Source organism: Ornithorhynchus anatinus, chromosome 13, assembly GCF_004115215.2.
Source record: "Ornithorhynchus anatinus isolate Pmale09 chromosome 13, mOrnAna1.pri.v4, whole genome shotgun sequence".
In the NCBI taxonomy this organism is placed as follows: domain Eukaryota; kingdom Metazoa; phylum Chordata; class Mammalia; order Monotremata; family Ornithorhynchidae; genus Ornithorhynchus; species Ornithorhynchus anatinus.
The window spans coordinates 1005941-1021250 of NC_041740.1; the positions used below are offsets into that span (position 1 = coordinate 1005941).

Here is a 15310-nt window from a genome sequence, read left to right on the forward strand (position 1 = left end):
CGGAGGCTAATCCACTTAGCCCCCCCGCCCCCAGGAAAGTGCCAGGTCGCTGGGATGGGGACAGGCTAGTGGCCAGCTCCTAGGATTCATGAGGCCGGATGGGACCCTTAGCGGCCAGGGCCCTGGAGGGGTGTCCCCGGAAGCCCCCTCCCCACGCTAAGGGCCGCCCTTAGCCCTCTGAACCCCGACCGCGGCTCGGTGACCATCTCTCCTGATGCCCCCTCTCTTCCAGCAGGCAGCAACGTGACCCGAAACTGCAGTAGCCACGGGTGGTCCGAGCTGACCCCGGCCCTGTACACCACCGCCTGCGGCTATGAGATCCTCCCCGTGGAGGAGGTTGGTAAAGTTTCCGGAGCCTGACTTTTCCCCTTGACGGCGGCGTCGGGGCTCTCCAGAGATCATCTGGTCCATCCCCCTGCCTCGGGGAAGAGCAGACTCCGGCCGACTCTCCTGGTCAGGTCTCCCGGGGAAGAGTGGGTCCTCCAGGACGGTGAGAGTTGGGAAAGGAAGGCCTCGGTCGTTCAATCAATCGATCGTGTTATATTGAGTGTTTACTGTGTGCAGAGCACCGTACGAAGCACTTGGGAGATGACGTTACGCCGGAGTTGGTAGACCCGTTCCCTGACCATAATGAGCTTACGGTTTAAAGGGAAGCCTACGGTCTAGAGGGGGCCCAGAGCTACACAGGAAAACCGTCAGGACAATTGAGGCCATGAAACTGATGGGGAGCATGCAGGTTAAGGGGACCCTTCTCCCCCAGGCAGCCAGATGGATGAGGCGGACATCATTGGAGGCCTAAGTGATCCAGACTGTCTGCCTCTCCGGCCCCTCCGGGGGACAGGGGATGGGACCCAGTGCCTCCTGTTGTCATTTCCCACCTCCCTCCCTCACAGCGGGCTGGGCTGGGGGACGGACTAAACTTCTATTCCTCTGCACTCCCTCTCTTTCTCTCTCCCTTCCTTCCTCTTTCCCTCTCTCTCCCCTCCTTCTTCCCTTCTGCCTCCTTTCCTCTCTCTCCAACCTTTCCTCACTCCCTCTCTCTCCCTCTCTTCTATCTTCCATCTCTCTCCCTCCCTTCCTCCTTCCTCTCTCCCCTTCCCTCTCTTTCCTTTCTCTCCCTCTACTTTCTTCTCTCTTCCGCCCCTCCTCCTTCCTTCTCTCTCCTTCTTCCCTCCCTTCCTTTCTTCCCCTCTCCCTCCCTTCCCCTTTCGGTTCCTCCTTCCTGTCCCTCCCTTTCCCCTTCCCTCTCTCTCTTTCCCTCCCTCCCCTCCTCCTTCCCTCCCTCCCTCCTTCTGTCCCTCTCTCTGGATCCGGGACGTCTGGATCGGACAGGTCACGTCCTCCTGGGTGGGGGTGACGGGAAGGGGTCAGGTGAAACCAGGGAGGCAGCCCCCTGCCCTCCAGGAGCACCCCCGACGACCCCCTGCTTGACCGGCCCTTTCTCCTGTGCTCCTCGATGCAGAAAGGATTCTACCTAGCGGTGAAGATGGGGTACACCATTGGCTACAGTTTGTCCCTCATCACCCTCACCGCTGCCACAACCATTCTCTGCCTGTTCAGGTAGGACTGTCTTTGGGGGAAGGATGGTGGAGAGGGTGGGGGGCTCCCTCGCCCAGGCACTGAGTGGCCCCAGCAGGGGGACACCCCCCCCCCCCAGTCTCCCTCCAGGACCCGCCAGTGCCCAGGATGGAGAGGGGAGCAAGAGGGTGTGGGACACTGATGGGGGAGCTGGGCTCAGGGCCCGGGAGGTCCTGTGGGCCTCCTCTGCTGGGGATGGGGGCGCTGGGAAGATTCCCGGGACGGTGAGGGGCGCTGGGATCTGGGGAGTGTCTCGGACCGCGCTGGGGAAAAGCGGGTACGGGGCAGCAGGGGAGGCTTCCAGGAGGAGGAGGAGGAGGCCTGGAGCTGGGCATTGCAGGACAAGAAAATTGCCCTGATTCCCCCCACTCCCCAAGTCCCCCTGGAATCACTAGGCTCCTGTCAGTTGGCATTAAGGGGTGATGGGATCCCTGCCCAGCCCACCAGGTCTTGACCGTTGCTCAGTAATCTCAGAGAGCTCACTCTGTGCTAAGCACCGTGCCAAGTGCAGGGGCGCATGCAGGAGAATACCATCTGACAGATCCTTGTCCCCCACAAGCCTCCCTTTCTGTGGAGAGTGGGGATTTTCTTCCCTTGGTACGGAAGGGGAGAAGCAGCCTGGCCTAGTGGATGTAGCCTGGGCCCAGGAGTCAGAGGGACCTGGGTTCTGATCCTGATTCCGCCAGTCTGCCGTGTGACTCTGGGCAAGTCACTTCTCTGGGCCTCAGTTCCCTCGTCTGTAAACTGTGAGCTCGATGTGGAACTCGGACCGTGTCCAACCTGATTAACGCGTATCTACCCGTCTCCGCAGGAAGCTGCGCTGTACGCGGAACTTCATCCACACGCACCTGTTCGCCTCCTTCATCATGCGCGCCATCGCGGTGTTCCTCAAGGACTTCGTGCTGTACGAGAACGAGGACGTGGATCCCTGCACCCCTGGCTCGGTGAGATGCGGGGGGCGCCGCCGTGGGCCGCCAAGGGATAGAAGAGAGATGGGGGTGGGTGGGTTGACCGTATTTACGGGCACAGCAGCCCCCGCTCCTCAGATGCCGGCAGCACACCCCACAGTCTCGATTTTCCCCCCGTTCGGGGTGCGGGAAGACCAGAGGTCCCTTGCCGAGAGTTACTCACCCCAGGGCCAGTAGAAATCATCAGGGACGGAGCCTGTGAGCTCACTGAGGACAGGGAATGTGTCTCTTTGTCGTTATATTGTACTCTCCCAAGCGCTTAGTTCAGTGCTTTGCACACAGTAAGTGCTCACTAAATACGATCGAATGAATTAATGAATTACCAGAGCCAGGCAGCCTTGCCTCCCTTAGGGGAGGAAGGGCGGGGGTGGCCGCGAGGGGCCTGGGGGGAGCAGAATGGTCATCGGAGTCCCGGCGGCCGCAGGGAAGAGACATGTGAACCTGCTGCTTCTTTCCTCCAGCCTCCTTTTCGTCTCGGCCTCTTCTCTGCTCTCTCGCTGTTTCTGCCTGCCTGTCTCTTAAGTTTCCCTCCATCTGTCTCTATCTACGTCTCTATCTCTCTGCTCCAGTGTCTCTATCTCTGTCATTCTGTCCATCTCCCTACCCAGCTATGTATCTGCCCCTGTAACTGTCTGTCTTTCTCTCGATCAATTAACTATATTTATTGAGCACTTATTGTGTGCACAGCACTGCTTGGGGGAGTACGACATAACAGAATTGGCGGACACGTTCCCTGCTCACGGTGAACTTACAGTCTACTTCTGTCTTGAGGTTTCAGAATCTCTCGGTGTGTCCAGCTCTGATCCCTCCTTCACTCTCTCTGTGCCCGTGCCTCCCTGTTTCTGGGTGAATTTCTGGTTCCCCTATCTCTCTGGATGTCTCTGTGCCTCTCTGCCTCCCCACCGCCCAGTTCCGGTTTCCTTTCTCCAAAAGCTCCAGTTGGACGGGGAGCCGGGGAGAAACGCCGAGTTGGGGCGGAGGGGGCGGAGGCCGGAGAGGGGGAAGAGTAGAGGGAGGGTCACACTCGGCCCTGCAGGACCTGGACTTGATTTCCAAGTGCCTCTCGTCTCAGCCGGCCCGGGACCAGCAGAGCTTCAGGAGGCTCGGCCGCTGCTGGGAGCCCCGGTTTGATTGCTGCTGCTAATCGGACACCTCCACCCCACTGCGACCCAGAGGTCACTCAGTCCATCCCCCTGCCTCCAGATGGGTAGGCGCCCCCAACCTCCTCGACAGCCCTGGAGTCGCAGGGCCCTGGTGCCGGATCGCTTGGCCCTGGGGGCCCCCGGGACAGCAAGGGGGGCCACGGGATCATCTCGTCCCTCGTCCTGCCTCTCCCGAAACCGTCCGGGTCCCATTTCGAAGGGCGAGGACCTCCTACCTCGGACCTGCGGGGACCCGAGGCTCGTCTCCGAGGGTCCACTCAGAGGGTCATCTCCGGGGTGCTCAGTCCCAGCCTTGTCCGTCGGAGAAGGATGGGGTCTCTTAGTCGGTGGCGGAAGAAGAATCAGCAGTTCCTCTGCGGGAACCCGGCCTCCATCCTGGAAAGACAAATCTCGGCGTAAACACGACAGCGTTGGGCTCGGTCCTGCTGCCGGACGCCGGCCCATCGTCCTCACCAGCCCGTCGGCCACGCCGGCTCTGTCCTCCCCGGAGCCAGTCGTGACCGGCACAGTGGGGACTGGGAAGGGGAGGCTGTTGTGCAAGATCCGTGACCCGGCCTCTCTGGAGCTCCTGAGCTGCCCACCAGGTGTCCCTCAATCAGTCAATCGATGGCGTCTATTGAGCACTTACTATGTGCAGAGCACTGTATTATGAGCTTGAGAGAGTACGCTGCAACAGAATCGGTTTACACATTCCCTGACGTCAAGGAACCTACCGTTACCGTTTCTATTGCTACTATTGTAATTCCGAGCCAGGGACTCTACTAAGCGCCGGGCACTGTACTAAGCGCCGGCACTGTACGATTACTACCTCTCTACTGCTATCGCTATTATCACAGTGTGCCTCAGTCAGCAGGATATGTCGGAGGTGTTCCTGGAAACTTGTCTCTCTCTGCCGGTGGGATCCGGGTCCCATTCCGGTGGTGTTCCCGGAACCACATCTTCCGCTTCTGGTGGGATCTGGAGCCTGGGCCGGTGGTGTTCCTGGATCCTCACCTCTCTCTCCCGGGGAAATCCAGGGCCCCGGTCATTGGTGTTTCTGGAATCTCGTCCCTCGTTCTCTGCCAGCAGGAGTCCTAGGGGACCCTCCCGGGGTGCCAGGGGCTGGGATCGAGTGGGACAAAGAACCCGGCCAGGCGCCCGCCTCTGGCAGGGGGTGAGGGAAAGAGAGGGTGGACCCTGCCGTCCCCTGCCCGGACCACAGACCTGTCGCCTGGGCCCGTGCACCTGTCCTGCTGGCCAGGAGGCTGCCCTGGGCCGGACACCGCCCCTCGACTGCCCCTCAAGGTCCGTTTCCTCTCCCTCAGGTGGGCTGCAAGGCTGTGATAGTCTTCTTCCAGTACTGTGTCATGGCCAACTACCTGTGGCTGCTGGTGGAGAGCCTGTACTTGCACATGCTGCTGGCCATCTCCTTCTTCTCCGAGAGGAAATACTTCTGGTGGTACATTATGATCGGCTGGGGTAAGCCGCGCTGGGACCTGGGCTGGCTCTACACGGAGGGCCGCACCAGGCCGCGACAGGTTGCGACAGGAAGAGGCGGGTCGCTGTCCCGCCGGTGACTGTAGGTGGCAAGGGGGCTGCCTCTCTGGTGCCCACTGACAAGTTTGCTCTGTCTCTGTGCCTCTCCCTGCCGGCCCCGGTCTCTGGATCTCCGCCTGCCGGCCTCTGCGTGTCTGTGTCTCCCCTGGGGCAGGTGTCCCCGGCGTGTTCATCTCGGTGTGGACGATCACCAAGACCTACTTTGATGATTTCGGGTAAGAAGGTCACACCCTGGCGGCCCAGGTCAGGTCTACCTGGGAGTGGGCAGGCCCAGCCTCTAGCACGATGGCCAGGGGCCTGTGGAGGCCTCAAGAAACTCCTCACCATTGGATTTAAAGCTCTCAATCAACTTGCCCCCTCCTCCTCACCTCTCTGCTCTCCTACTACAACCCAGCCCGCACACTTCGCTCCTTTAATGCCATCCTTCTCACTGTCCCACAGTCGCATCTATCTCACCGCCGACCTCTTGCCCGTGTTCTGCCTCTGTCCTGAAATGCCCTCCCTCCTCCTATCTGACAATTACTCTCTCTCACTTCAAAGCCTTATCTGAAGACCCCTCTCTTCCACGAGGCCTTCCCCGACTAATTCCTCCTTTCTTCCTCTCCCACTCCCTCCTGCGTCTCCTCGACTTGCTCACCTTATTCATCCCCCTTGCCAGCCTCAGGGCGCTTCTGTACATATCTGTCATTTATTCATTTATATTCATGTCTGTTTCCCTCTCTAGACCCAGCTCAGCGTGGGCAGGGAATGTGTGTTTTTACTGTTATACTGTACTCTCCTAAGCACTTAGTGTAGTGTTCTGCACACAGTAACTGCTCAATAAAAACGACTGATTGATTGACAAGAACCACCGCAGCGATAATAGTGGTGCCTCCAAGTGCTCACTCTGTGCCCAGCACTGTGCTGAATCCTGGGGTGGACCTATGAGAATCCAGGTAGACTCCTTCCCTGTCCCCCAAGGCCTCCGTCGTCTGAGATCCATCAATCGATCACTCACTTCTTGTGCAGAGCACTGTACTAAGCGCCTGGGAGAGTACATCACAACAGTATAACAAACACATTCCCTGCCCACAGTGAGCTTGCAGTCTAGAGGAGGAGATAGACATTACTATAAATAAATCACAGATATATACAGAAGCGCCGTGATGACGACGACGATGGTATTTGCTAAGCGCTTATTACGTGCCAAACACTGTTCTGCGGTGTTGCGGGGTGGGTGAATAAGGGGAGCGAGTCAGGGTGATGCAGAAGGGAGTGGGAGAAGGGGAAACGAGGGCTTAGTCAGGGAAGGCCTCTCGGAGGAGATGTGCTTTCGATAAAGCTTTGAAGGAGGGGAAGGAAATTGTTTGCGGGATATGAAAAAGGGAGGGCGTTCCGGATCGGGGGCAGGACGTGGGTGAGAGGTCGGCCGTGAGATAGATGAGATGGAGGTACAGTGATTAGGTTGACATTAAAGGAACAAAGTGTGAGGGTAGGGTGGTAGTAGGAAAGTAACGAAGTAGGAGGGGGCAAGGTGATTAAGTGCTTTAAAGCCGCTTGTAAGGAGTTTCTGTTTCATGCAGAGGTGGATGGGTGACTACCGGAGGTTTTTGAGGAGTGAGGAAAACACGGACTGAACGTTTTGGTAAAAAAAAATGATGCCGACAGCAGACCCAAGTTTGGATTGGGGTGGGGAGACGGGAGGGAGGGAGGTCAACGAGGAGGCTGATAAAGTAATCAAGGTGGGATAGGATAAATGCTTAGATTAATATGGCAGCAGATCGGACGGAGAGGAAAGGGCAGATTTTAGCGGTCGTGAAGGTGGAGCCGACAGGATTTAGCGACAGGTTATGTGGGTTGAATGAGAGACAGGAGTCCAGGATAACGCCAAGGAAATGGAGGGAGGAAGAGTGCCAGTTCATTCATTCATTTATTAAGAGAAGCAGCGTGGCTCAGTGGGAAGAGCACGGGCTTGGGAGTCAGAGGTTGTGGGTTCGAATCCCAGCTCTGCCACTTGTCAGCTGGGTGACTGTGGGCGAGTCACTTCACTTCTCTGTGCCTCAGTTACCTCCTCTGGAAAATGGGGATTAAGACTGTGAGCCTCACGTGGGACAACCTGATTACCCTGTATCTACCCCAGCGCTTAGAACAGTGCTCCGCACATAGTAGGCGCTTAACAGATACCAACGTTATCATTATTAATTCATTCATATTGACTGAGTGCTTACCGTGTGCAAAGCACTGTTCTTGACAGAGTTCAGTACAACTATAAAGGACACATTCCCTGCCCACGGTGAGTTCATAGTCTAGAGGGGGAGACAGACAATGTGACGAAATAAACAAATAAATTACAGCTGTGTACACTGGTGCTGTGGAGCTGGGTAATCTCATCCCCCTTTTACAGACGGGGAACCCAAGGCCCCGAGTTGGCTAAGTAGATGTCAAAAAGGGCAGACTCCTGTCTCCCAGGGCCCTGGGCGCTTTTGACTAGGCCACACTGTCCCGCTGGGCTGGGTGGCCCGAATTCCTCGCTGGGTCTCAGGCACAGAGCTGCAAAGACACGTGAGAAGGAGCATGGTCTACTGGACAGAACACCGACCTGGGAGTCAGAGGACCTGGGTAATAATATCAGCTCCGCCACTGGTCCGCTGTGTGATGTTGGGCAAATCACCCCTCTTCTTTGGGCCTCGGTTCCCTCATCTGTATAATAGGGATGAAAAGTGTGAGCCCTATGTGGGACAGAGACGGTGTCCGACCCGATTATCTACCCCAGTGCTTAGTACCATGACTGGCACAGAATAAGTGCTTAAAAAATGCCATTATTGTTATTATTATTATTGTTATTACGGACTCTCCCCGCCGCCCAACCCTGCTGCTGTACGGCTGCCCTCTGCCCCCACCCCCCACATCTCATTGCCCCCTTCCTCAACCCCCAAATCTGAGCCTAATCCAGCCCAACCCACAATCGTGGAGGAGGCAATGTGGTTCAGGGGAAAGAGGCCAGCATCACCCCTGCTCCCCAGTGCCCCAGTGGGGACCGGTGATGCGGTTGGGGACCTTGCCGTGTGTCACCCTAGAGGCATAATAACTCTTCCCCTCTTCAAAACCTCAGTGAAGGCCCATCTCCTCCAAGAGGTTCCCCCTGACTAAGCCCGCCTTTCTTCTTCCTTCACTCCCTTCTGCATCGGCCTGACCCGCTCCCTTTATTCGTCCCCCCCTTCCAGGCCCACAGCACTTACATCCATATCTGTAATTTATTGATTTCTATTAATGTCCATCTCTCCTTCTAGACCGTAAACTCATCGTGGACAGGGAATATGTCCATTTATTGTTATACCGTACCGTCCCTAGCACTTAGTGTAGCGCTCTGCACACGGTAAGCGCTTACTAAATACGATTGACTGACTGACCCCAGAAACAGATGGGTGGGGGGGTGCTTAGCCCAGCTGGGAGGAAAGCAACCCTATCCCTGAGCCCGGGGCCCTGGCCGAGAACGTTGAGGGGTTGACCGCCCCCCTCGTCGGACCGTTCCAGGTGCTGGGACGTGATCAGCTCGCAGTACTGGTGGATCATCAAAGTCCCCATTGTGACGTCCATCCTGGTGAGCCGTGCCCCTCCAGACCCCCAGCAGGTCTCCCCACCAGCCAGGGGCCTCCAGAGTGTGATTCAATCGTATTTATTGAGCGCTTACATTGTGCAGAGCACTGTACTGAGCGCTTGGAAAGTCATGCCGGGGCTATGTGGGTGCTGGGTCCCATCCAGCTTCGGCTGGGTCAGGACAGCTGCTAGCCGGTCCAGGAGGCGGCCCATGTTGGCCGTGGGAAGCCTGGGTGGGAGGGAGGGGAGAGGAACCGGCGGGCTGGGGGAGGCTGGACCCTGAGCACACACGGGAGCTGAATGTCCGTTTCTTGTCATCCGCCCCCTCCCTGCCAGGTGAGCTTCACCCTCTTCATCTGCATCATCCGCATCCTCGTCCAGAAGTTGCATCCGCCGGACGTCGGGCGCAGCGAAACCAACCAGTATACGTGAGTCCCAGGGCCTCCCCGCCCCCAGACTCGGCTCTTCCCCCACACCCCTGCCCTGCACTCGGCCCTGCCCCCGGGCCCTGGTCCCGCCCCTCCATATCCTGCCCCCGGACATGGCTGCACACCCCATCCCCGGACACGGCCCTACCCCTGGCCCTGCGCCCACCTCCCGGCCGCAACCACGGTGCTGGCCCCAGTCCTCGTCCCGCCCCAAGCCTCTTGGTGGCCACCTGGATGCCCGGTACCCCCCCTTTTGACACTCTTCTGCCCCATGACCAACCATCCCCTTGCCCCGTCCCGCCGGGCAGGCGCCTGGCCAAGTCGACGCTCCTCCTCATCCCGCTGTTCGGAGCCCACTACATCACCTTCGCCTTCTTCCCCGACAATTTCAAAATGGAGGTGAAGGTCATCTTCGAGCTGCTCCTGGGCTCCTTCCAGGTAAGCCCCTCCCCCTGCCCGATCCTGCTCCCTGGCTAGCTGGGTGCCCTGTCCTCTCCCTGAAGTGCTCCCAGCCTGTTTGTCCTGCAGGGTGGGGGGAGTAGCGGGTCATTCGGAGAGGTCGAGCTCTGTGTTCCTGCAGCCCCTCACTGGGGGTTCTCAGCTGGTCCCCCCACTCCTGGTCCTGTGATCAGTGGGGCTGGGGCTAACAGGAAGCAGCTCTGGGGGGGCGATGGAGTTGGTCAGCCCAGGCTCAGGGAAGAAGCCGGGGATTTCCCAAGAGGGTCGGGAGACGGGGAAAGACCGGGCCCGGGGTTGTTCAGTATCGATTTCCTGTCTCCCAGGGCTTCGTGGTGGCCATTCTCTACTGCTTCCTTAACGGAGAGGTAAGAAACCCTGTCTCCTCCTATTTCCGGGTGAACAGGCCCACCTGCCCATTGCCCTCCCCGTTACCCACACTCAATTAGTCAATCGTATTTACTGAATGCTTACCGTATGCAGAGCACTGTACTAAGCACTTGGGAGAGTACAATATAGCAACATAGCAGACACATTCCCTGCCCACAACAAGCTTACGCTCAGGGAGAGGAGAGGTTCATTCATTCATTTGTTCGGTAAGCGTATTTATTGAGCGCTTACTGTGTGCAGGGCACCGTACTAAGTGCTTGGGAGAGTACGCTACAAGAATTAACAGACACATTCCCTGCCCACAGTGATCTTACAGTCCACAGACATTAATGCCCAGCTCATTCAGAATAGCAGATGATGCAACCTGGAATGACGGCTTTGGACCCTCTAGACCTCCAAGAAAGGGACCGCAATTTAAGAGGAGTAGCATGGCACACCGGATAGAGCACAGGAGTCAGAGGTCATGGGTTCTAATCCTGGCTCTGCCGCTTGTCTGCTATGTGGCCTTGGGCAAGTCACTTCACTTCTCTGCGCCTCAGTTACCTCATCGGTGAAATGGAGATTGAGACGGTGAGCCCCACGTGGGACAGGGACTCGACCCGACCTGATTTGCTTGTATCCACCCCATTGTTTGATACAGGGCCTGGCACTTAACAGACACCCCAACTATTATTAATTATTATTACCTTGAGCCGGGGGATCCTCAGAGAGGTTGGGGTGGATTGTGGGGGCCACAGTCTAGGGGAGAGAAAAAGCACATTGCAGATAATCCATAGAGTGGAAAATCCAGCGTTAATTAATTGTAGCATTTATTAAGCCTTTACCAATGCGCCGAGCTCCTGTGCTCAGCCCTGGGGGAAATACAAGATGATCAGATCAGACACAGTCCCCATCCTGGTCGATACAGGAACAGACAGATACAGACAATGGATAATCCATTCTGCGGGTGAGCAGGAGGGAATCGCCACCTGGGTACTGAGTCCTCATGCATCCCGCCCCCACCCCCGCCCCGTCCCCCAGGTCCAGGCCGAGCTCAAGCGGAAGTGGCGTCGATGGCGACTGGAGCATTTCTTGGGCTCGGATCCCAAGTACCACCAGCCGTCGCTGGCCAGCAACGGCACCAACTACAGCACGCAGATCTCCATGCTCGCCAAGTCCAGCCCCCACGCCCAGCGCTCCGCCAGCTTCCAGGCTGAGCTCTCGCTCGTCTGACGGGCAGCGCGGGGACCTCGGGACCGCCACGCCACCCCCGGTCCTCCCCTACCGGGCAGGCCCCCGTTCCGTCTTAATCCTGGATCAACAGCCCCAGCCCTGCCCCTGTTAGACAGTGGAAGATGTTCTTGACCGGAGCGGGGTTGCGGCCTAAGCCAAGGGGCAGCGTTGGGGAGACTCGGCTGCGCCCCCGGATAAAACACGCACGGATGATCCGTGGCACGGATAATACAGGAACAACCACAATCTGGACAATGCACGATGCAGGTAATCCACAGTGCAGCTCAGCCACAGTGCGGATAATCCAAAGTGCAGATCATTCACAGCACGCAACACCCGCAGCGAGGATAATTCACAGTGCAGACCAGCTAGAGTATGGATAGTCCAACAGGCGAAAGTCCAAGACACAGATAATCCACAGTGCAGATCAGCCAGAGTATGGAAAATCTACCACGCGGATCAGCCACACCGTGAACAGTATACCGGGCAGATAATACAATGTGTAGATAATCGACAGCATAGATCAGCTGCAGCACGGATAATCCGTAGCACAGATCAACCACAGTGCGGATAATACAGAGTGCTGATCAGCCAAACCGTGGTGACGGAAAAATCCACAGTGGGGGTAATCCCCGGCACAGATCGGCCACAGCGCAGTTAATTCACGGGTCAACCAGCAGAAGCTGACCGGGATGTCCGGGGGACCGGGCCTGAGAAACGGGCTCTGGAGAAATCTGTAGGGCAGTGGGGGAAGGGGATTCCTCCAGTGGCCAGGACCATGGAGACCCAGGGTCAGGAGACGGGCCGGGAAGGCAGGACAGGGCGGTGGTCAACAGAAGGGACGCGCCGTCTCCTGGCCCACAGAGATAGTGGGATCTGTCAGTCCTTTCCCGGATGCTGGGAGAAGAGAGCAGCAAACTTGCGGTCTATGTAGGTAGCGAGCAAGAGGTTTAATTTATTTATTGTGCGGCGATATTTATTATCGTGTAGGGAGAAGGCATGGGGGAGAGCTCAGAGGAGGGGGAGAGGAAGCCGGGAGGGAGGCGCAGGTCTGATCCAGATGCAAGGAGAACAAGGGGAGCCCCCCCAGCAGGGGTAGAAAGAGACCCCCAGCCCACGGAGGTCTGTGGGGGCCACGGCTGCTGGCTGCTGCTTGCTGACCCTTCCCATCCTCCCCGCCAAGACTTCCTCCGAAGACCCCCCATCACCACCCCAGAGATGCACAGGAGGAGAAATGGGGTGACTGGAGTTCGTTTCTTGGCAAGAGGGGGATTTGGGGTGGTTTTGGGGGGGGGGGGGCGGGATCCTCTCCAATCTGATGGGGTCCTGCTTTAACCCTGGTTTCTCTAGTGGGAAGGGGAGGTGAGGGGAAGGGAGGCGGGAATCCTTCCTCCTCTGGTCTCTCCGTCTGGGCTTGTAAGAGTCGGTCTCTCCCAGGTTGGCGGGGATGGGGATCCCCCTGACCGCGGTCTGTCTGGGCTGGGGGACTGTTCTGCCCCAGACGGAGGGAGTCCTCTCGTGTGGGACCTCAGCTCCTGCAGGGTGAAGAGTTGGTGGGGCAGAGGGAATCGTGCCGCAACAGAATCACACTCATATCTGCCCCGCGTGGGGAGATAGAACTGTCTTGGCCCACACCCCAAACCAGAAGCCCTTCTTCTTGTACCCCAGCCCCCATTCACGTATATAAACGCACAGGGGAGCGCTCCCCTGTTGAGGAGGAGGCTCTGTTTCTGCCCAGCTGAGGAGAGGTTACGGCCGACCCCAAGATGGACCTCCTCCCCCTTCTTAGAAGCCTCGAGGTCCAGGGGATGCGGGGGGCATCCTGGACACCGCGGCTGCGAGAGACGGATGTATATAGCCTCTGTATGCAGAGATTAAAAGCCGAGCAAATGTATGGCTTTGGCGTGTCCACCGGGGACTGGGCTGGGCGCCGGTACTGACCTCTCGCTGCCCTTGAGGAGCTTCCAGTTCAAGTCGCACGGGCAGATCCGGACACAAAGGCATAAATAAGAAGGTGCGCAGAGCCTGTGCTGACCCCTGAGGGAGAGACAGAGGGACAGTGCAGGAGGCACCCCCTTCTAGGCTGTGAACTCGCTGTGGGCAGGGAGTGTCACTTTATTGTTGCATTGTACTTTCCCCAGGTGCTTAGTACAGCGCTCTGCACACAGTAAGTGCTTAATGAATACGACTGAATGAATGAATGACATTCATGGACCGCCACTCGGAAGGGGAGGCAGGGCGAGCGCTCATTCACTCATTCAGTCGTATTTATTGAGCGCTTACTGTGTGCAGAGCACTGTACTAAGTGCTGGGCAGAGGACAATATAACAATAAACAGACACATTCCCTGACCACATGGAGCTAACAGTCTAGAGGGGGAGACAGACGAGAATATAAATGTGACCGATATAATAAATAAATGACAGATAAACACACAGACTCTGCTGGATACTGGGACGGGAGGAGGAGGAGACGTGGTCCCCGCCTTTGGGGGGCTGTCGCTGTGATGTGGAGACAGGACACACACAAACACACAAGCTGGAGTGCCTGGAGTCTAGTGGGAAAAATCTGGGCAGCTACCTGGATGTGGAGATGGGGACTGTGCGGTCAAGAAATCGTGGTGGAGGGTGGGGGTCTCACAAAACAGTAGTCAGCCAGGAACTCACCTCTCTAAACTCTGAATCTCTGGGGTCCCCAAGCCTGGCTGGGGGGAGGTGAGGTGGGGGGAGAGGTGGGGACAGGAGCCGCCCGCCCTAGGCTCCTGTGGGACCTCTGGAAAGTGGCTCAACCTCTCTGGGCCCAGGAATCCAGGCCCCCCCCCCAACGTCCACCTTCCACCTCCGCTCCCTGCTCTGCTCCTTTCGGGATCCAAAGATCCAGAATCCTAAAAGATCCCAATCCCGAGAGGGCCAGGAGGCCTCCCAAGGGTTAAACCGGGCTGGTCCTCTCTCCCCGCCAGACCACCCCTGCTGCTGTCCCCACTCTTGCTCAAAGGCAGAGACCACTTAGTTTCCCTCTTGAGGAGCAAATGCCTTCCCACTTCTCTGACCTAGTTCTCAAAGCCCCGGAGAAGTGGCCATGAGGAGGGCAGGGGAGAGGAGGGAAGGGCAAGGGAAAACGGGGAGGGGGAAGAGAGGAGGGGAGAAGGGTGAAGGGACGGGAGAAAAAAGTCGAGGGAGAAAAGGGAGGGGAGGGAAGGGGCAAGACCCACCGAGATGGCTGAAGATGAGTGGGGGCGGGCTGGGCCCTGCGTCTTCAGGAAAATTATTTCTAGTCCCATCCCTTCTCCCCTCCACTTCTCCTCCTCCTGGAAGTCATCCTAGATTCACTCTTGCCTTCCCAGCTCCGGGATCTAGGCTCACCCCATTAGGCACAGGATTTGGGCACCTCTTCTCTCAGAGAGATGTTGGTCTCTGGGCGGTAGTGGTGGGAAGAGAGACACCAACATGGACGCAGAGAGACCCCACGTTAGAGGACAGAGGGAGATAGATAGAGCTCCGAGACGGAGTTCGTGAAACGCTGAGGCGATGCGGAGGGTGCCGGTGGGGCGCGGATAGAGCTGGGCCGGGTTGGGGGGGGGGGGCTCTGAACCCCAGCAGTGGGTGCCCCCCAACCCCCAGGGCCAGGGCAGCAGAGCGGCAGGTCAGCAGGGAGGGGTCTTTGGGTCAATCGTTCTCGAGAACCGATTTCGAATGGCACGGGGGCGATGGCTTTCCCGCCCCAGGCGCTGGCTCAATTCCCCCTTCTTCCGACCCCGGCCCCTCACACCTTCCGCTTTGTCTCTATCTGTTGCCGACTTGTTCATCCCAAGCGCTTAGTACAGTGCTCTGCACATAGTAAGCGCTCAATAAATACTATTGAATGAATGAATGAATGAATTCACCCACCTCCACTGTCCATCGTAATTGTGGTGTTTGTTAAGCGTTTACTATGTGTCAGGCACTGTATTAAGTGCTGGAGGGCAGAAATACAAGCAAGTCAGGTTGGACGCAGTCCCTGTCCC

At 57.6% G+C, this 15310-nt stretch overlaps 1 protein-coding gene across 2 annotated transcripts in view; it reads left to right on the forward strand.

Moving 5' to 3' along the window:
* VIPR1 (vasoactive intestinal peptide receptor 1) overlaps nt 1-12265 on the forward strand; it is a 29043-nt gene extending 16778 nt beyond the window's left edge. For both annotated transcript variants that reach the window (XM_029077713.2, XM_029077715.2), the window contains exons 4-13: nt 236-336; nt 1463-1560; nt 2390-2522; nt 5014-5167; nt 5400-5460; nt 8759-8825; nt 9158-9249; nt 9558-9687; nt 10032-10073; nt 11116-12265. In XM_029077713.2, coding sequence (XP_028933546.1) covers nt 236-336; nt 1463-1560; nt 2390-2522; nt 5014-5167; nt 5400-5460; nt 8759-8825; nt 9158-9249; nt 9558-9687; nt 10032-10073; nt 11116-11307 — 1070 coding nt within the window. In that variant the 3' untranslated portion in view covers nt 11308-12265. The remainder of the gene's footprint in view (nt 1-235; nt 337-1462; nt 1561-2389; nt 2523-5013; nt 5168-5399; nt 5461-8758; nt 8826-9157; nt 9250-9557; nt 9688-10031; nt 10074-11115) is intronic.
* The last annotated feature ends 3045 nt before the right edge of the window (nt 12266-15310 follow it).